This window comes from Plectropomus leopardus, chromosome 2 (assembly GCF_026936395.1).
Source record: "Plectropomus leopardus strain MGB_pleo_1.0 chromosome 2, ASM2693639v1, whole genome shotgun sequence".
In the NCBI taxonomy this organism is placed as follows: Eukaryota; Metazoa; Chordata; class Actinopteri; order Perciformes; family Serranidae; genus Plectropomus; species Plectropomus leopardus.
The window spans coordinates 6,302,211-6,323,662 of record NC_142177.1 but is presented as its reverse complement, the minus strand read 5'-3'; the positions used below and the strand labels follow the sequence as shown (position 1 = coordinate 6,323,662).

At 41.7% G+C, this 21,452-nt stretch overlaps 1 protein-coding gene across 14 annotated transcripts in view; it reads left to right on the top strand.

The window, feature by feature from the left end:
- The window catches only part of foxp1b (forkhead box P1b), a 206,456-nt gene that overhangs the window by 143,955 nt on the left and 41,049 nt on the right, over window positions 1-21,452 (top strand). For 8 of the 14 annotated variants that reach the window (XR_015777714.1, XM_088083576.1, XM_088083551.1 and 5 more), the window contains 3 exons: window positions 16,559-16,696; window positions 16,893-16,991; window positions 20,284-20,434. Coding sequence is in view for 13 of the 14 variants with exons in the window: in XM_088083576.1 (XP_087939702.1) it covers window positions 16,559-16,696; window positions 16,893-16,991; window positions 20,284-20,434 (388 nt within the window). In the remaining variant the exon portion in view is untranslated. Of the gene's footprint in view, window positions 1-8,563; window positions 8,803-16,558; window positions 16,697-16,892; window positions 16,992-20,283; window positions 20,435-21,452 lie in introns of those variants that run through there. The other 6 variants (XM_088083588.1, XM_042499118.2, XM_088083583.1 and 3 more) reach the window with 4 other exon arrangements.

Sequence of the window (21,452 nt, the reverse complement as noted above, 5' to 3'; positions counted from 1 at the left end):
CCTCCACTGGTACTTTTTTTGTGAACAAGCTCCATTTTGATACTGTTTATGCACTCTGACACCTTATTTAGACTACAAATACAGAAACAATTCCTAGTTTGAGTCACTTTATTTTTATTATGAATTAGAAACTGGTTGGAGGGCCACCCCGCACCCTATCAGGGGCCAGATTTGGCCCACAGGCCATAGGTTGAGTATCACTGGTACAGGAAAATGATAGTGTCACTTGGAGCTTCCATGTTTCATCTTACAGTGAAACGCTTCTTTGTGTAGACTGTGAAGCAAAGCTATCCTTTGAGTTTCATTGTTTTTTATATTTATTATAATTATGTGATGGCCTTTTGTTTTTAATAAGAAACATGACTCACCACTCTGATAAATGTTGCATTGAACATTTTCATGATGTCAAAGGTGCATCACTTGTTATTCTTTAGACACAGAGAAACTACTGATAACATTTCAAACAACCACGCAAGCAGACAATTTTCTTATCTGTACCATTGCCAGTTAAAGCTACAATCCACACTTTATTCTTCTCCTCTTCTTTTTACAGTCGTTTCTTTTTCCCGTGCTCTCTCTGTGTTTTCACACCATAGTGTACAGCCTCAAAGAGGGCATCTTCAGGTCAAAAGATAATGTCTTTTCAGTTTACAGGATGAAAGCCTTTTAAGTTGTAAAGTGCCCCTTTCGACGCCCCTCCTCCCCTAGTTTGCTCTTCACATCCTTCATTTGTGGTCTGTTGGGGGGAAGCGTGATGTGACACAATCCAGGGGCCAAGCCTCTGTCTGACAGGACAGGGAGAAGCCGCTGGCTCTCTTTCTCTCCTTCTCCTACTGTTTTTGCAGTAGGCCCATGGCATTGTCCTGACACATGTATACCACAGCGCTCCAATCTGTAAGTCATTAGAGCACTAGGCCGGAGCCTGTCAGCTGGAGCTCAGCCAGTGCTGTGGGGCAATCTGAGGCAGCATTTTGAGGTGCTCCCGCAGCCCAGTCGGCCAGTGGGCCAAAGTGGCACGGCAGTGGTAGCCTACTGGCGAGGTGACAGTGAACACAAGACTGGATTAATGTTCTGGTGACGAGATAATGATTCTCTTTGCACAAGGGACACCTGGCCAACACAAAAGGACTGTATTCATTTTCAAGTTAAAATATATTTGGAGGAAAAAGAAAGTCAAGTAAAGAAGTGCTGAGAGACAGAAGAGGTATGGCACTCTCTCAAAACACAAATCAAAGCATTGCCAATTTCAAATTGATTCACTTAATGACTGCTGTAAGCTTGCCAAGATTAACCAGTTTATTAAAGTTCAAGTCTCTGCACGTTGTGTTTTGTATCGAGCATGAGATCATTCAAAGACGAGGAAGTTGTTTCAAACTGTTCTGGCTGAGTTATCCGAAAGAAATGTCTTCCTCAAACTGAATAAAGCAGTTTTTGTCACAAATCTCGTTGCAGAGGGGCTGCTGAATGTGGTGACCAACGCAAAAACCCTATTTAGAGCCAGTGTTTAATTTGTCCATTCTGGGCTACTGTAGAAAAAATGGCAGTGTAACATGGCGGACTCCTTGGATGAGGACCCGCTCTAGATTTAGATATAAATGGCTCACTCTAAGGTAACGAAACAAACAATTCTTATTTTTAGGTGATTATACACCAGAGAAAACATACTGTTGCATTGTAATCAATTTTTGACAATAAATTCCCTTAAATCCTACACACTGGACCTTTAAAGGAATGTGCTTATTTACTTTTATTGCCAAAAGTAGGATGAGTAGAGTGATATCACACAGTCATCTGTATGATAATTATGTAGCCACTGCCAGCTGCCAGTTAGCTTAGCTTAGCACGAAGACTGGAAACAGGTGGAAATGCCTAGCCTGGAGTCTTGTCATCACTGTGAGGTGGCCAGAAAACCAGCAGACTCAAGGAAGTGACCATAAACCACAACATGTTGATTTTATACTTTACACACTGTTTTTTTGTACAAAGGAGACTGGAGGCACTGGAAACACAGGCTGTTTCCCTGTGTTTCCAGTCATTGAGGTAAGCTAAGCTAACCAGTTGCTCAAAAGTAAAGCAATAAAAAAATCTTGATCACCCCCTGGTGGCTGGCTGCAGTATAGGTCATAAACCCCGTCCTCTTAATGTTCAAAATCAAAAAAACTCAAAGTTCAAGTAAATAGATTTCCCAAAGATTGTTTATGTCATTTTAGGGTTTTTTTTTGTTTTGTTCGGATAAGCTTGGTTTTAATTAGATATTTCATTCTATTAAAAGCAGGTTTGAAGTCATGATTGGCAGCTAAGTGTGCCAATCAGTGTGCTTGTGATCAGTGGTGGTGCTCGGGATTGATCGGATAGGAGTATGGGTGAGTGCTTGATGACAGCAGGCATTATTTTAGCTTCATTTTTGTGCAGTGGGAGTGAATAGAGACGTGGTGTCCATCATTCTTAGCCTGTCTATGGTACAGACATGAGAGTGGAATCAATCTTCTCATCTAACGTCTAAAGAGCAAAAAGTGTCAAACTATTCCCCTAAATGCTGCATTATTTAAACTGATTGTAGTCTGGGCTGAAATTGTCTTCGCTTCTTTACCTCCAAGGATGTGCTGTTGCCGTCAATATTTTAGGATGCTGTTCAGATTAGCCCCCCTTTCCGTCTGCAAAGTGTCTCTAACGGTAAATTCCCACAATTCATCAGTTGTGTGCGTGATCTCTCGGAAGGAGTTCATCTCCTTTTTTTGTTTGTGAAAAGTCTCAAGGTGATGCTGTAATGAAATCTCATTTTGACGCACGCATTGCTCTGAGGTGATACAATCTGTCAGGAATGATCAGCACAACGCGGCGGCCGGTGCTCGCGTAGAACCCCGGGATCAGGCCGTCTCTTTTGCTGCTTGTTTTCCTTGTCATATTGTAAAAATGTATTATGTGTACTGTATAGATTAGAACCAGGTTTGGGATAATCCTGTCAGAATGAAGTCATCTGTCCCAATTCCACGCAGCCAAGCAGAAACTGTGAGGGGGGGGCTGCTGTGTTGGGAGCTCTCTCCGAGCCAAGACGATGACTGTCGAATTGACTCCAGTCACAGCGCTGGGAGCCACTTACCATTTTCAGGACCCTCTTTTCATGTGAGGCCTGATGTTTCCCTTCAAGCAGTGAACCCTCTCACCCCTCCACCCCACTCAGTCATCCACCCAGATACACACACACACACACACACACACACACACACACACACACACACACACACACACACACTTTCCCCCTTAAAATTTGTTGTATCTTTGTGTCATCCTCTGGCACTCTGTCTTGATGTCAAGCGTGTGTTGTTTGGAGTGATTCACACGCCCTTTGCGGAGGGGTGGAAGGATGGATGGATGCACAGTCAACCATAGCATTAATAAACACTAACAGCTTTGCAAGGTGCAGTCAAGTCAGCATCGACTCACGGTTGCGGTTTCTCTTCGGGTGTCGTTGCACTTTTGACAGCTTTTGCGATTCTCAGATTCCATTTTCAGTTTTTGTTAGGAGTGGTAAGGACAAACACGGTGTCGCTCAGACAGCAGAGACAGAAGGGCCCTTTAGCAACATGAGGGCATCATTGGAGTTGTGTTTTATGTTTGTGTTGGACACCATACAGCAAAACATCACAGTGCACAGCCTAGTCATCCATGTAGTTACACCCAATGTGCAGAAAGCAACATTTTAATTTTTTGCCTTGTTGGTTAAAACAAATTCATATGCAGAGCGCTCATCTATTACCTCCAGGAATGTTCCAGAGTAATTTTATTAGCTGGTGTTGGAAACAGGACAGGCTAACAAATACTGTTTAATAACACCACAGAGAAGGTTAGCTAAACAGTAAATCATGGTGGTTAGCAGCACTGCAAGCTTAGCGCGCGTCCTACATTCAGAGTGTTCCTTAAAAGGTGGTGACGAGAGCCACCCACACTGCAGGTTGCTTGTATTTTGCTAAAATCATTGCAATTATAATAGTACACTGTAAAACAAGTTGATCTTACTATAAGAAAAAAAATTGGACACCGATTACTTTGAAAAAGTAAAGTAAATATATCTATAAATCTCAATTTTAATGTAGTTTTTAATGCATTTTAATGTCTACTTTATCTAAGTGTTAAGCTTACTTGAAATTAAGCTGTATTTACAAAATGCTGTAAAGTTGTTGCAACTAAAAAATTGCAAATTAAATTGCCTTAATCTTTCTATTTTTTAAGCAAGCAAGCAAAAAATAAAGATAATATTAATAGTGATAGAAATGATAATAATGATGATGACACAAATACTATATAAAGTCCAGAGGGAAACAATGAAAATAAATAAATAAATAGAATAAGAGACAAAGACCATGATAATCACAAAAGAAAAAAAACAATCACCATCATATTCAAAATAATAATAATTTTGTTTAGAGAATATTAGTAAGTAAACCGACTTATTCCTACTTAACTTGATCATGACAAAAAGAGGATTTTGCAAATAATTAAGTTAGGATATCTGCAAGTTCTGTTTTTTTAGTATGTTTAAGAAAATACAAATATGAATGAGTAGTTTGCAATCAGCAGAATACAGATATATATCACACTTGGTTTACTGAAGCTGCTAAAACTTAGGAAGACTGATTTAATTAAACTTATCATTTTAAAGCGCTAACAACTTCATAAAGTTAAGTAAATAGAGCAAAATTTTAACTAAAATTAACAATTAGATATGAAGTAGAAATAAGTAAAGATTAATAGTTATATTTACTTTTTTTAAAAGGTTATCAGTTTTCTTTCAGATTTTACAATTTAAATCTCATATATTAGTGAAATCGGAAGCTTTACATAACTAATCTCTGTAATTACAAACACTGGTGCTCTCTACAAACTTATTTTTTCATCAGCTTTATCATTCAGGTTATTTTTATACCCCCACAGCCCCCACAAAACCATTATTATAGTTATTGCATATTAAAATGCCTGCGCTCTAAGTTTCTGTGTATTAATATAGTTTCTAGATTTAAATCAAAGATGAATCAAACAAGACAAGGCAGAAATTCCCCCACCTCCTGAAATTGAAGTCGTTCAAACCCCAGAAAGTGTTCTTGTTTTGACTAGGTGAAAAACCGCACGCTACAACGCTGAAACACAAGCTGTGTTATACATTGGCATATCACCTCAGGAAATATTTGTGCAAATACGGAGTTCACATGTGCTGACTAAACAATGTGTTCCTGAATGCTGAAATTAAAAGTAAATAACCAAACCCATATATAATAGACCAGAGGGTACACGGTGACTCAGGCGTGACTTACTGTAACTCCAGTCTGCTTCGGGTGATAACCTCATTCACTCTAAATATGACTTATTCCAAGTATCCGAGGGAGGGTCGGTGGGTTGCAGATGTTAAAAGGTGAGTTCACTGTCACGTTGTAACAAGGGAAATACAATTGATTTTAACAATGAAAAAATAAAATAGAATAAAAACAGAATTAAAATAATGAAACTTGTTCGGAAAAAGGATTAGAAAAATAAACTAAATAGAAAAAATGCAAGTTTTAATAACATTGAAAATCATGTGAATTCAAACAAAAGCAAGTGTGTCAAACTTTGATTCAAAATGAGCTCTAAATATGACTTATTCCAAGTTTTAGACGAAGGATCGGTCGGTTGCAGATGCTGAAAGACGAGTTCACTGTCATGTCGTAACAAGGGAAATCTTTATTTTAACAAAAAACAAAAAAAAATCAACAGTATTAAAATAATGAAACCAGAGTAAGGAAAATGGGGCTGAAAAATAAACTAAATAGGAAAAAAAATGCAAGTTTTAAAAACATTAAAAATCAAGTGAAGTCAAACAAAAGCCTGTGTGTCAGACTTTGATTAAAAATGAGCCCCGAATGGAAAGATCAAATCACTTTTAGTTTTGTTATGACTTCAGAATAGACGGATTCCACCTCTTCAAAAAGTTCATTGTGCTGTTGTTTTGCTGCTGCAAAAATGCATGATGTCGGTGCAAGGGAATGGGTCGCCGAAATCAAACCTAGGCTCTTTGTCAACTGTGCCAAGTTTACTGTAGCTCAGAAAAAAAAAACACTTGATTGAATGCTTTGACATTAATAGGGGACACATATGAAATAATATAAAGATACAGAAATAAAAGAACACATTATGGCACTGTGAGGTATTTTTGTTGCCTTGGTGATATTATATAGAGCAGCGGTTATTTATATAGGTCCCACACCTGCCCTGCTGACTCCCACTATCAGTAAACAATGATTTACTTCACACACACACAGGGAAACAGAGTGTGTTTGTTTCCTCATGACAATGGTCCAGGTCACCAGAGCCTCTCAAAGAAAAAGGAACGACTCCAGTTTTGTATTTTCCTCCACTTCTCTCCTTCTCTTTGTGTAGTAGCAGCAAGACACAGGTTGGCATGCTGGTGCAGCTTTATTCACTGGCTGTGTTAGTGTTTTGGGAAGGCTTTGTAATTGGAGGCGAGTCGTTATCTTTAGCCAGAGCCGCTGCTCGGGCCAGACCAGACATTAACTCATACTTTCACTCTAACACGAGCAGGAAATATAATGTCATCCACTCTGTCATGAGCACAATCGCTCAGCACTCTCTGTAAACTATCACAGGGGGGGAAACGCCGGTTCAAGGCTCAAGGATATTGATGTTTCTGTGTGCACAAGGAAAGAGGAAAAAAAAAAATCTATATGGCGTGTGTATCACATCGACACATATATGTAATTATTTTACATGGCGCAGGCACAGAGGCAATGGATTAGAAAGACAGTGTGTGAGAGGAGAAGCTTGAACTGTGTGTCTGCTAAATTTATCATGAGGCCTTTGGGAGCGTTGAAATGAGAACAGTGGCCTATTACTGCTAAGAAGGTGTTTTATTGAGAATACGCCGACATGCCACCCCAGGGAGAGTGCCGGGGGAGAAGAGTGTGGCTGAAACCACTTTGTGCATGTGTGTGTGTGTGTGTGTGTGTGTGTGTGTGCGTGTGTGCGTGGAGCATGTGCGTGCGGTTGTAAGCACATGCCTGGATGTCACTGTCTTCTTTTTTTTGTGCGAGCCGTCTTGAGGGTGTCAGATAGAAAATAAAAAGCGCCTTTTCTTCCACTTAATTATTCACTATGATATGTATTGGAATTGTCACTTATGACACTTGAGGTGTCCCAGTCAATAATTTATATAGGTCAGGCCAGCTTAGCAGAGCTCATTGTTAGTTATTAGCAGATGAGAGCGGTGGCTTGTTATGCAGCCGCTGTGTTTATTTTACCAGTGTGTTTGCGGACTGGAATGCATCCCATGAACATTCCTTCATCCTTGGCCAAGGGTTTATAGCTGTTGATATGAGCTGTGTTTTAGAGCTCTTGTTATTCAGCTCCGTGTTTATTGTCATGATAATTAACAAAGTGAGGTGTTAATCTTGCCTCATGCCTTTCCTCTAATTCTTTGTTAAGTGGGTTGCACAAGTTAGTGATTTTATTGTTGCTACAGAAAGTAGGTCTTATTCCATCTCTTTATGCACTATAGAATCAAACAGTTACATTTTAAAATGAGGTAGCAAGGTGAACATAGAGTATACATGTTGACAGGAGCGTAGTTGTTTCTCTCTCCTGGTGAGTTCAGCAGGATCTCCAGTAGGTGGCAGGGTCCTGTTTTCCTCTACTGTCTTCTCCCCTTACTGAGTGCACATGGGTGTTAAAGAGTGTGATGATATTATGACAGCTAATTGCTCTCATTGGGATGGAGTTGGATGGATTGCCTGGTTCTGTAGCCGGTGTAATGTTAGCTATTAATGTAAGTGGTTTGAGCTCGTCTGAGGCCAAATTGAAGGATAAGTGTTTAAAAACTGGGGGAAAAAAAAGTTTATGCTTCTGTGGTTGATTTTACGACTAAATACACACAAACTTGCCTTAATATGTTGCAACTAGTTGCGTGCTAAGACGCAAGTGTGCATATTAACACTGGAAGAAAACAAACTGTTCTCATAAATACATTATTTGACACTGCATGTTGTTTTGTCTCAGCTTTGGTGGAGGGGGGATTTAAAAAGGAAGAAAAAGTCCAAATAAGTACAAAGAATTGTTTGTGCATTTGTTGTTTTCAGCATGTGAAATGAGTTGTGTCTTTGTTCCGCCACTGTAAACAATTCCATTTAGCAGAACAATAAAGGGGCTGATAGCGGGGCCACTTTTCTTTCTTTCCGCTGGATAGCTGTGTTTACTTATCTGTTGTTTAATTAAAGGGCCTCTTTTCTTTGGGCTCCCATTGTTTCAATAGCACGGCCGGAGTCCCGGCAGGGGTCAAAGGGTTAACAGCCGTCAACTGTGTCTTTTTTTTTTTCTTTCTTTCTTTTTTTTTTTTTTTGAAAGGGGCCCCCACACAAAGGCACGGGTTCACCTGCAAGCCCAGCCCGCGGCTCCCTATTGTGTGGCCCCATTTGAATTGATTATGTTTAGAAGGCTGGTTGTGATTGGTGGAGAAGGGCGTGGTTGATTGGATAGTTTTGTATCTTGTCAGCCAGGGAGCAACCTTGCGCGTGCAATCTGTCTGTATCCCGAGGAAGGTTGGAGACTCCACAGCACAGCAGCGCTTGTTCTCTCTCAGCCTCCCTGCCTGCCAGCCCTGTGTGCCTCTACCTCACTCTCTCGCTCTCTCTCTCTCTCACTCTCTCTCTCCCTGTCCCTCTCTCTCCTTCCCTCACCGCTCTGCTCTCCGCTCTGCTTCACTCCACACCGCGTGGCCCAGCACTCTGTTTACCCTGCCAGCTAAATGGAGTTTGTCAGGTTTGTCAATATGATTGATTTCTGTGATTTTTGCCTGCTTTCTTGTGTAAAAAAACTTGACAATTTAATTTGAGCGGGGAAAAAGAGAAAAGGAGGCTTCATTGTCTGTCTGTTGTTGGGGTTGTATCATTGTCAGTGGTTGATTTTTGTCATGCAGTTTGTGTGTGAGAGTGGAGCAGTTATCCAGGTTTTTTTTTTCTTTGCTTTGCCGTTGAGACAGTGACAGTTTAGGAGGAAACAGAAAGCAGGTGTCATGTACATTAGATTTACTTTAACAGAATGCATTTCAAAACAACCCTGTGTGGATTAGCTGCTGTTGTTTGTCTGTGTGCTTCTGTGATGTTGGTGCTTTTCAGCATTTCACATAAAGTCTTAGCAACAGTTTGTTTTAGCTTTGCTCGTTTGTCAGTCGCTATTAGATACCTGAACATTTACAGCAAGTTTCTGTCTGCCATTTTATGCTGTTTGTTTAGTTTTGTTTACTTTGCTGATAGTGAGCTAACCAGTTAAGCAGGATCCGGTACTGTACTCTATGCAGTTTGAATTATGGAAAGTTCTAGGAAAAACACCACACAGGTTTGCCTCCTCTAATACGTTGTTGTTTTTCTCTGAAATGATCATGTAACTTCTTTATTTCAAGAATATTTACACAGTAAGGAATATGACAATCTACAGGAAGTTTTTTTCTATTTTGTTCCAGATTTTGTTTTGCTGTTTGTGTATTTTGTGATGCTTTGCTTTTCTGAGTTAATTAGTGCTCTCAGGCTACGGCCTGGACTAATCCTCACTGTCCTCATGGTGTCACAGTGAATTAAGACAGGCTGGCATAGCTCTATATTTGACACCGTCACCACAAAACCACATTGGAGACACGCTGTCACTCCAAATGTCATCGCTCATATCTTCCTGAAAAGTTGGAGTGTGTGAATGTCTGCCCGTGTTTGTGTGTGTGTGTGTGTGTGTGTGTGTGTGTGTGTGAAAGGGATTGCAGAGTGCATTTAGGAGGTAACGTTGTGGTGATTTTCCTTTTCTTTCTTTTTTTTTTCTTTTCTTTTTGCTGTCAAGTTTGTGTCCGATTTGACAGCTTTGAGGTTTTACACAGAAGACAGTTATTGACTTTCAGTTGTTTAATGACCTCAAGTGTCTTTACAACAATTTAAACTAATGCAATCATGCAACTTGTGATTTTCTGAGTTTTGTTTGTTTGCACTGTTGAGCTGAAACTTTTTTGGGCTGCAATGTTTCAGCACCTTGCATCACTGCTAAAAAAAAAAAAAAAAAGAGCAAGTGTGTGTTTGTGAGAGAAAGGAGAGATGGAGGAGAATAGTGGACGAGCATATCAGATGGTGGAGGAGGAGGAGAGCGAAGCCCAAACAGGGCAGCGTGCACCGTAATGCCGTGCAGCTGTGCCGAGACTCGCAGTTTGGGAGAGCTGGAGTGCGAGCTGATTGGGTTGACAGTTTGTAATCAAAGTTGATTTATTGTTCATTAGTAGTGCATTAGCCCTTTCAGGCAGGGGCGTTATTTGTGCAGTGGCCTGTCAAGGCGAGGGGGCTGCAAGCACCTGTCATTTCTAAACCATGACATAGGCAACCAGATATTAGCTGTGTACCCGGAGAGGGGGGCGCAGGGGGGTAGAGCCGCCAGAGCCTCGCGGCTCGCTGGGATATCCTTTACAGGGACGGTGTCTGCTTTGTAGAGGAGCAGGCAGGCAACACAGAGAGGAGAGACGGGGGAATAGTTTAGCAGTGATATAGTGAGCCACCAGCTGCTCTCCGCTCTTATTCCCCAGCTTTCCTGACTAAAACATGTTTTTACTTGAAAAAGGCTTTCATTCATTTTTTTTAAAGGGTCATTTGTGCGTCTCTGTTTCAGATAGGAAGATTAACTCTACACTTGAGATGCCATGTGTTTCAAAGGGTTGAGATGGCAGGATAATAATGGGATTACATGGTGTGGAGTGTTTTATGGCAGAAGGTCTTTTCAGCCACTCATCTCTGTCACGACCTATATATTTTTTAACAATAAGGTACATGACGGTATTGACATGTTGCACTGAGAAAATCAGGGTTGATTATTTTGGGTTGTGCGTGCGCATGAACAAGCTACAGAGTTTTGCTTTAAAGCTGCTGCTGTGTATCTTTTTCTATATAATTGTATTAAAGGGCTGCATAACACAACAACATTTAGAAGCAACATAATTTGTGGCCCTCTCATCTGCCGTCATGGAAACAAGGATTAGCTTTGGTGTGCAGAGAATAAAAACAATCTGCACAAGGATGTGTCAGCCATTGTCTTTTAACTACAGTTTCATTTAAAAGGGATTTTAGAGGGCTGTGATCTTAATTAAATCTCAACCGAGTCAAATAATGCATCTGAAGACGTGCACCATTGCGTAACCACGCAGAGCTGCTAAAACCATAGATCACGGGCGATGCAGTTTCAGCCCCAAACAGTGATCGGAAGACGTTTCCGGGGAAAGGTGAGAACGGTGAACGAGGGCTTGTGGGATAGCAGCAGTCACCCTGAATTTGTAAGGCAGGTTTCAGAACTCGGAGGTCTTGTGGCTGTGAAATACGCACATGGAGGTGTGGCTTGAAAGGTCAAAAAGAGTGACAGGACACTGAGTCACACGCTGCAATCTATGGAAATGCTTAGATTTTTTTTTGATTTTGTGGCTTGATTTCTTTTTAATTTTTGTGTTTGGAAATCCTTACCTCTTAAAAATATAACATATGTTACTGCATTATTTTTATTTTATACCACTATTATTTATTGAAGTATTTTACGATTTATTTATTTAGTGTATTATTTTTAAGTATTTGTAGGAAAATACAATTGATTTTTGCTTCTGGAATTTTCAATTTTTTTTTTTTAATGAATGGACATTTGGAATACTGTACTAAAACATGATACAAAGGATGGTGCCTCTGTGAGTGTGTGTGTGCGAGCGTGTGCGTGTCAGGGGGATGTGTGCCCTGTGTGCTCTCCCCTCAGCAGTGGTCACCTGCAGTGGTGGCTGCTGCCTCCAGTGTGGGAAACAGCGTCCAGCTCGCAGCTCAGCTGTTATTGTTGGGTGTGAGAGCTCGCTTCACTTCGCCGTGCAGTTTGTTTGTTTAAACCCGACACTGGGACCGGCTCTGGAAGAAAAAAAATAGGAAAAAAAAAAACCCAACCTGTTTGTTTGTAGTCGAAAAGTTAATTAAAATGCAATCTTAACTTTTGTTTTTACAGTTGCTCCAATAATTTGAGCCCCGGCCCCCCTCACACCCCTACACACCAATTCAGAACATATATAGTGTATAGTAAACTGAGACAAAATGTGATTATCCTGTTTATGTGAGATGTAAACATTTTTAAAACGGCTTGATTGTGGATGATGAGGAAGAAATAATGGAGGTCTTCAACACTGTTAACACTTATAATGATGAGTAGTTCTGTTCTGCTTTTTTAAAATTCTTTAGGCTTACTTAAAGCATCCAAAATGTGCTGTCATGTGCAGAAATTATGTTTTGTAGCAATTAATATGCTAAATGTTGTTATTATTTTCATTATAATTATTATTATTGGGGGATAAGGTTATCTGTGTGACTATGCTGCGTCTTTTTTTTTTTCTTAGTGGGGAAATAAATGCTCTCCACCTCAGAGATTTCAATCAACTCGAATGGTTAATATGGAATTAGTCTTTCCAGTCTTGTCAACGACTAATTATGTTCACACATCACTTAAGTACAATAGCTCCCGTGAAATCCTCATTTCGGCTACATTTTCATGCAGGAGATCACAGCGAGGATGGGAAGTCGTTTCCTTGCGCCACTGCAGGCCAAGGTAAAACAACAGCATCAAACGGACTAGACTCGGTGATTTCTCCAGGGCCTGTTATTTCTTTTTTACTTCTCCATTCCATTTGATGCAACCTCCAAAACAAGATGACCCCTGGGAGCACAAATGAAAATTTGATAATTCTTTTTTTTTTCTTTCTTTTTTTTCTTTCTTCCCAAGAAAGCTGCACCTTTGCGGCCAGTGAAAATGTCTGTGCTGGTCTCACTGACATTCACCTCCTTGTCCCTCATTTCTGTTCCTCTTAATTGACTCGGTGTCGGGGAAAAGGGGGCCATCTCTCAGCTCATTCACCCCTTACTCCTTCTCACCGGGCTTTGACCTCTGACTTGTGACAGGAGGGGGTGCTCGGGGAGCGTCTTCATTAACTCTGAATCAGTAACTCTGTAACGTCTTCAGATGTGTGGTTTTGTGTTGCCTCATTAGATTATCATATTTTGTGCTTTTTGCCTCTTGAAGTTGGCTTTCTGTAGGTGTCCTTTAAATGCTTACTATGCTGCATGTGTATGTGTGTGTGTGTGTGCATGGTGCATTGAAATATGATATGAAGGATATGAGTGATCCATATCTTTTTTAAAAGAAAGATTTTGGTTTGATGGAAGTTTTAAAATGTTTTTATTAATGTTTTTTTTAAATCTATTATTCCATACACATTTTTATTTAGAATATACAGATGCTTTTTGAGTCTATATGAAAAGCATGCTCCTCCTGTACAGTGTGTAATGTGCTGCACATGTGCTTGTATGTGCTTGTGACAGTTAACATGCCACAGTTTAGATTTGTGTGTGTGTGTGTGTGTGTGTGTGTGTGTGTGTGTGTGTGTGTGTGTGTGTGTGTGTGTGTGTGTGTGTGTGTGTGTGTGTGTGTTTGTGTGTGTGTGTGTGTTTGTGTGTGTGTGTGTGTTTGGCCAGCAGCAGGCCTGTGCTGGTACAGTACATTGCCTCCAGTCACTCTGCAGCTGTGTGAGAATGTTCCAGGTTTGAATGTTTATGCATAGGGAGGCACCTGGAGAGCGCCACACCTTTCGTGAAATTCATAAACGTCAGCTATTCTTGGCATCCTCAGAATGTCCTCTTTTTTCTTTTTTTTTTTGTCTCGCACTCTTATATTGGTGGAGTAGATTAGAGCTGGGCTCGGTGGATCCCTCCAGTTATTAGCCCAGTACGAGTCCCCCTTTTAGACTATCTTTAGATGGTGATATATTTTTGTGGATCATCTGGAGTCATGATGTTATCCAAGAGATAAGGGGAGTGCACCATATGGGAGTGCTCTAAATGGCGACTGGCGTCCTGTGTTTGCGTTAAATGGGCATGATACGGCGGCCAGGGCAATATTTCTCAGTTAAAGTGCTCCCTCCCGCCCTCCCTCTCAATAGGATCCAGTCTTAGGCAGATTTTCACTCCTTCAGCACAGGATTAAATGGTAGTAGTTACATTGATCAATAGGTTAAGAAGCATACAATCCCTCTTGCTGCTAATGACCTCAGTAGTAATGGGTAATAAAATGGGGGTCTGTAATAGCCTCTTGCCGGAGCTGTGCACAGAGGAAGCAGCTCCAGCTGTAGTTACTGCAAGCCAGACGCTCCTGACAAGGCGAAGTGTGAAACCATGATGAGATATACACCCAAGGTGTAAAGAATTAAGACAGTTAAATTGAAGGGAACCTCAATGCAATTTGTAATGAAATTGGCAGCTATTGAGAGCTGAAGTGTGTAAAAAATCTGTGCTAAGTTTCCCTTTTTTCCTCCACATCACACCCTATATAATACAGCATGACAAAATGATTACACATTTGAAAATACGACTAAATTTACAGCTTGAACATGGTTTTAAAAATAGAGCATGACAAGTATGGAGTAGATTTTTAATGCGTGCAGTTAAAAAAAAAAGGGGGGGCATTATTATTTATCTTTAGTGTGCGTGGGGGGGTAAATGTCATGTTTAGACGGGAACTATACATCACATCATGCTTGCACGTCAGCAAGACAGGGCTGCTTTGGTTGACCTTCAAAATAGTTCATCAAAATTAGCGATGCCCAGAAAAAAGGACTTCAGTGGATAATGACTGTGAAATTAGGAAATGGGAGGTCGGGGCTATGCAAATGACAGGACAAGTCATGTGCAAAAGTCAAGATGAACTGCATATTAAGACATAATACAGGGGGGAATTAATATTGCATTTTCCTCCGCGTGCTCCCTGACGACTGGTGCTGCTGGTGATGAGAAATGTGAAGTGTGTGTTAGTCCTGGGTGGGGCTGAGCCTCCTTCCTTCGCCTCTCCTGGGGGCTTGGAGGAGCACAGCACAGCGTAGTCTGGCACCGCTCTATAAAGTTAACGGAGAGCATCAAAGCTGCTCTGTCCTATTTGACACCGCTGCCCTTTCCACTGCACTTGCAGTACAAGCTGTTCATTATGGCGCTGCTTTGTTTTTGTTTTATGCCACAGTGGGGAGAATGAATAAGGTGATATGCATGCAGGGTGTGTGTCAGGAAAAGCCCCTTCGTTACCGGACGAGATTTTTAAACAGCGACATTACACTCAGAGAATGCATGAAAAATTCAAAGGGGTGTCATTAGCTATAAGGCGGACGCACAATTTGGGTAACCTTGGTGAAGACAGACTGTCAGTGTCAGACTCAGCCTGCTGACATCAGCCTAAGAGAGACAAAGCACATTTTATATGCACATATGTATACGCAAAGAACGCTCGCCACAACATATTAACAACTGCAAAGACGCAGCACGATCAAGTAGTTGCTGTTTGTCATCCGAATGTCAAGCAAAGGAGCTTTTAATGGTATTGCACATCATAGCGGTGAGTGGCAGCATCCAGACATACTCCAAGTCCCCTACGCCGCCGGAGCAATTAAGGCACCCTGACAACTGTGGGGGCTCTTTCAGTGTCACAACAAATCACTTGTTTTGAGGAGTCATGCACTCACACCTTTTCTGCTGGGAGTTAGTTAGAGGCCCGAGTGCTCCTCGCCGTGGCTCCTCCTTCAGGCGCTCTGTATCGTCACAATAATAGATCGCTGTTGACAGCGTCTCTAATGAAATGTTCTCACATGACATGTCGCGAGTGTGCGACGAGCCAAGCACAGCATTTTTGGAGGCAATCTTTCACGTCCTCAGGTATGGCAGATTTGCCATGTTGTATAAACGGCGAGCTCTGAGAAGACGCCGATGATAATCCGATACTGTCAGAGGGTTGTGTGTGTGTGTGTGTGTGTGTGTGAGTTGGGGAAGGTCGGATGGAGGATGGAGGATGGAGGATGAGGGTGGATGTGCTGGCCTCATGCTCCACAGGCATGATCCACGTCTGGCTGTCATGTGTCCTTTAGCCCGCCTCAGTCTGGTGTGGTGTCAGAACAGTTAGAGGGGTTGAAATGTGTGTTTGTTGGAGGTTTTTGTGGCTTGTAACACGAGATGACACTTGAGATGAGTTCTTTGACGCCAGTCAAAAGCAAGGGCCTATTTTATGTATATTTTATTTTGTTGAGCTCTATTTATCCTTCGAAAGTCATCAGCCTTCACTTTTTTCCATATTTGTCTTGTGTGTTACATGCTGGGTATAGACGATAGTTCGCTTTTTGTTTCTTTGAGACCTGAAAAAAATTGTTTTGATATTCTTTAAAAAAATGGTAAGAAGGCAAAGAGCAATGCAACAAGACATGACCCAAAAAATTGCCAGTAATTAGTAAAAACATTACAAGAAAATCCCCTGAAAATAAGCAACAAAAAAAAAACCCAAAGCTGTTGAAAAGCTAAAAAAAAAAATGTATACATTATTTTCTGTAACATATTGTTAAATGTCAAATTAAAATAACTGAAAAATATTGTTTTTTGGGGGGAAGTTTTTTCTATTTTTTTGATAATTTTCCATTTAATATCTATGTGCCTGTTTTGTGTGTCTGCAGGTTCCAGTTTCAGTGGCTATGATGACACCTCAAGTGATAACTCCACAGCAGATGCAGCAAATCCTTCAGCAGCAAGTCCTGAGCCCTCAGCAGCTCCAGGTTCTCCTCCAGCAGCAACAGGCCCTCATGTTACAGCAGGTAATGTGCACCTGACGCACACACGTCAGGAGTCATTTTGTCAAATCGTTTCATGTACAGACACAAAGATAAATTCACTTTGAGCTGCTTTTCTCCTTTTTTCCCTCTTTCAACATTCCTCAAAGCATTAGAAATTCTCCCACTGCTCACTTTACACGACTTTCCCTCACGTGTCGCCTCCCCGTCTCTTCTGCAGCAGCAACTCCAAGAGTTCTACAAGAAGCAGCAGGAACAGCTCCACCTCCAGCTTTTACAGCAGCAGCAGCAGCATGCAGGCAGCAAGCAGAGCAAAGAGGTAAGCCTGACATCACTCGTAGGCTGCCATTACCAAAAACCCGTTGGCCAGACTGAGTGTGGAAGGCATGTGTGCTCCCTCCCTCAACCCCATCTGCTTCCAGACTGTGGTTAAAGCAGAGAGGAGAGGAGGGAGAATCAAGTGCACTCATGCTTCTGATTAGCATGTCAGACTTGCCGGATAAATGGCAACAACTGACTGATGCTAAGAATACCAGGTGTTTTTTTTTCTGGAGCCACATTATAATATTCTATAGAGCCTGAGCCCATTGTTCTAGATTTTTTTTTTCCCAAGTAAACAAGTGTCCTGTGTAGCAAAGAGATGACCGTTCCTGTGAGCCTGGTGTAGGACATAATGAAAGGCAGAAAGGCAGGAACAGGGTGCATATAAATCTGAGAGGCTTTTCTCGGTAATTAACATGGAAATGGCAGAGGAAGAGAAGGCATGTAATTGTGAGATATCAGTGCAGAGAGCGCTCCCAGCTTTGTTGCCCGTGTTGAGTTTTTTTTTTCTCTCTCCTCCATCTTCCTCGCTCTCTCCTTCGCTCCCTCTAGTGCGGCAGGGCTCGCTCATAGGCAGCAGCTTAATGCGTGTTAATGACTGGAGGATACAGGCATTGCTGTGGACAAAGCAAATTATTATTGTGCGGTCAGAAGAAGTTCAAAGACAATCTGGGGATTTTTTTTTTTTTTGCGCGTGTGTCCCCGTTGAGTTCCATGTTTGGAGAGTAGAGGAAGAAAATTAAGGCCGATGTTAAAAGCGGGAAGCACGCGCGTACATGCGCCAACGCACGCACGTCCGCGTCCTGTCGAAGCGCCCAACTTCAAAGTCGTAGCTCCCCTAATTAATGAACTGCGGGCTTCAGTTTGGACAAGTTGTGGCGTGATGCTCCCATAAATCAACATGACAGCGGAGCTCCTCGGCCTCAGATAGGGCCTGTCACCGAGTCGCATCTGATGTAAACACTAGAGGAGCAAGGGGATAAAGGAGGGGGGGGGGGTTGAGGAGGTGCAATTGATCAGTTGAATGGAGAACGAGAATAAAAGAAAAAACAACTTTTGAAGCATATTATGTATGATCACAGGAAATGGATGCAGCCTCGAGAGGCTTCTCCCCCTCCGCCGATGTTTTCTTTCTCTCCCCATTGCTCTCGCTTTTTTCTCCAGTCGCGTTTCTCGCAGCCATCAAAAGACAGAATAAGAATTATGCAGTGACTCCCCTGTGGCTGCCAGACAATAACCCCCTGTTGTTGCTTTGTGCCTCTTTTATTTTAAAGACATCAAAATTTAGTTTTTCAAAGATCTTTAACTTTATATTTGAAGCTTGACAATAAAGGCCTGCCAGTGTCACTCTTTATCATTTGTCAGGGACTGTATTTTTCTCTCCCTCGTGCCACTTCTTGTTAACCTCTTATTTGGTCTATTGGGCCTGGGCTTTTTAATGTGTCTGCATGCTGGGAGCACACAGGAGCTCCTGTCAGCTGATGGGACCAGAAGAGAAAAAAAAACATGTGAAAGGGGAGAGAGTTAAATTCATTTGCGATACTTGATTTTTCTTTCTTCCCTTCTTTTTTTCCCCAGAAAACCCACCCTCCATTTATTTAGCGTTTTGATGAAAGACATTGTTCCTTGTGAACTCCCACCCCCGTAGCACTATTATCATTGTCTCGGGCTGTCAGGGAGGAGCTGGAGAACAGAAAACCGCTGAAGACATGAGGAACTTCTTTCACACTGATGGGGAAAAAAGAAAGCAACCATCTTGTCATAAATAGAGATCAGAGAGGATCACAGACCACCTGAATATCACTCGCTCTCTCTTTCGATCACACGTGCAATTGAATGTGGCTACTCCTCAATTATGACCACTTCTTCCCCTGATTGATCCAGTGAGACGACCCGGCTCGCAGTGCTGCCCCAGAGCTTTATTTTTAGTGAGCCGGTGCAGGCAGGGTGTGGGGCAGCAGAGGAGGGAGGAAGAGGAAGGGAAAGGAAAGGCCGCTAGACCCCTTTTTGACAAGCCGAAAACGGCGGTGGGCGGAGGGGACGCGTTTTATCTGGCTGTTTCAGAGCCGCCAGCGAGTGACCTGACAGCCGCGTCGCACCGAGACCTTTTTTGTACGCACTCAATTGTGAGAAGTAAACAAAGTGGTGTATCCTGTGTTTGGTAACAGGGTGCGGTGCACAGCTTGGCAGCCCCTGCACTGCTTTTAGTGCCCCCTCCTCTCCTCTCACCCGCTTGACAACTGGCCTTGTGTACTCATAAACAAGCCTGGTATCCTGTTGAGTCTCGGGCGTGCTTATTTTATCCCAACCTGCCAGAAAGCACAAGGTGTTCAGTGATTATGATAATGATAGAGTTTTTGGCGAGATTCATGTGAGAGCTGGGATTACTGAAAGGGTTAAAAGTCATCTCTCTTCTCTTGTGCCCCTGTTATCTAAATAACTTCTCTCATTTGTTTTGACTCAAAGGAGATTGGGGATATTAGATCATTTCCGTCTATTTATTATTTCTTTTTCTCCTCTCCATTTTCTCCACTTTTTCATCCTATCAAAGTTCACACATTTCACTTTACTGGAGCCAACATTCTCCCCCCCTCATCCTAACCCTTAAAATCAGTAAAGACACCAGCTTTTCATTAAAAATTCCTTGATGAAACAGCGCAGTTAGATCAACACAACAGCCAGTCAGTCCTCAGTGAACAAAGCTGGCTGCGCAGCGCCGGCTGTGGGGAGCGAGCGTGTATCCCTGAGCTCAGCGCCATGCCTGGGAGAGTTGTAAGAGTTGCTCGGGTGGTTATTAAGCACTTTGATTTAGTCACACGTTGTTTGCTGAATTATGAATGGCTGTAATTAAATTCCTGTGGCTCTTATTATGAATGATTAACTATGTTGTTTCATTGTTTGTCATTTGCCTCGCGACTCCTCGTTAATTAAGAGAGAGAGAGATGTATACTCTACCTGTCTTAAGTGGGCCCAGACAAACCCCCACTAAAGGCGAAATTTATGAAAATTACACTGTGCCATTGTCTGCTGGGTTAGCACACGCAGAAATCCATTAACTTTGTTTTTTATGAATGAATGTGTTGTTCTAAAGTGTTGCATTTTACAACCTGTGAACTCTGTGGCCTCCAACTTTAAATGTTTTTCATCAGCAGCCTACATGAATCCAGACATGTGTACAAACCTGAAATTCAGCTTTACGTGTTTGCACGAGCTGTTGTGCCTCCCTCTATATATGTGGCATATGTGTTTGCTAACGCTGTGCCCCTCTGTCTTTGTGTGTGTATCACCAGCAGCAGGTGTCAGCACAGCAGTTGGCCTTCCAGCAGCAGCTCCTGCAGGTCCAGCAGGTCCAGCAGCAGCATTTGCTCAACCTCCAGAGGCAGGGGCTGCTCACAATCCAGCCCGGACAGACTGGCCTGCCGCTGCACTCCCTCACTCAGGGTCAGTACCTCATATCACTGCACTTTGCTCCACTGTAAGCCCACTGCACTTGAAAGCTCCTGTCCATCAGTTCTCAACTGCAGCATTGATGGTGACGAAACACTGCAACAAAATGATGGCTGAGAACAATACTAAATCCTCCACCTGTTATTAAAGGGAGTTGTCAGCGGGGGGACCAAGTCATTGTTTTTTAAGTCACAAGTAATTCTTAAATCAAGTCCTAAGTTAAGACTGACGCATCCCAAATTAATTTCCAAGCCCGAAAATTTGACTTTATGGTCCTTAAAAAAGTTATAATGCCCTTTTAACCAAATCTAATGCCATTTTAAAAGCAGAGTTATGTGGGGTGGGAATCACCAGATGCTCCACGATACAATATTATCACAAGATGGTATTATCATGATACATTGTTATCATGATAGGTTATCAACACAATACAACAGTATCACAATACCATATTATGAAGATATTATATTATCACGATACAGTATTATCACAATGGGTTGTGAAAATGATGCAATACTATCATGATACCATATTATCAAGATACAATATTACTGCAATACAGTATCAATGCAATATATTATCATCACGATACAATGTTTTTACATTTTGTAATATGCTAAGTATTATGATTATATATATATTGCGATATATTGCAGTTCTTTACCTTTTGTCAACTGTAATTGATGTTTCCAAAGGCAAGCTTTGTCATCTATTTTAGATCACTTGTCTTCTTTATAATAGCAAAATGCATTTAGTGGACAGAAAAGCAAATGATTTAATTATTCTCGTCAGCGACCAAATTTGTATTTGCAATATTAATAATGTGCATATGAGAAAACAACAGACAAAAAAAATCTACAAAAATCCTAAACACTTTTTAAAAGTTGCTTAATTGTTAAAACATGTCAGTTAGAAGTTGTTGTGTAACCCTCTTTAATTTCTAAACCTCTTTACTTCATCAAGTCGAGTCAAAATGTGACTGAAGTCTGACTCGATTCCAGGTCATGTGACT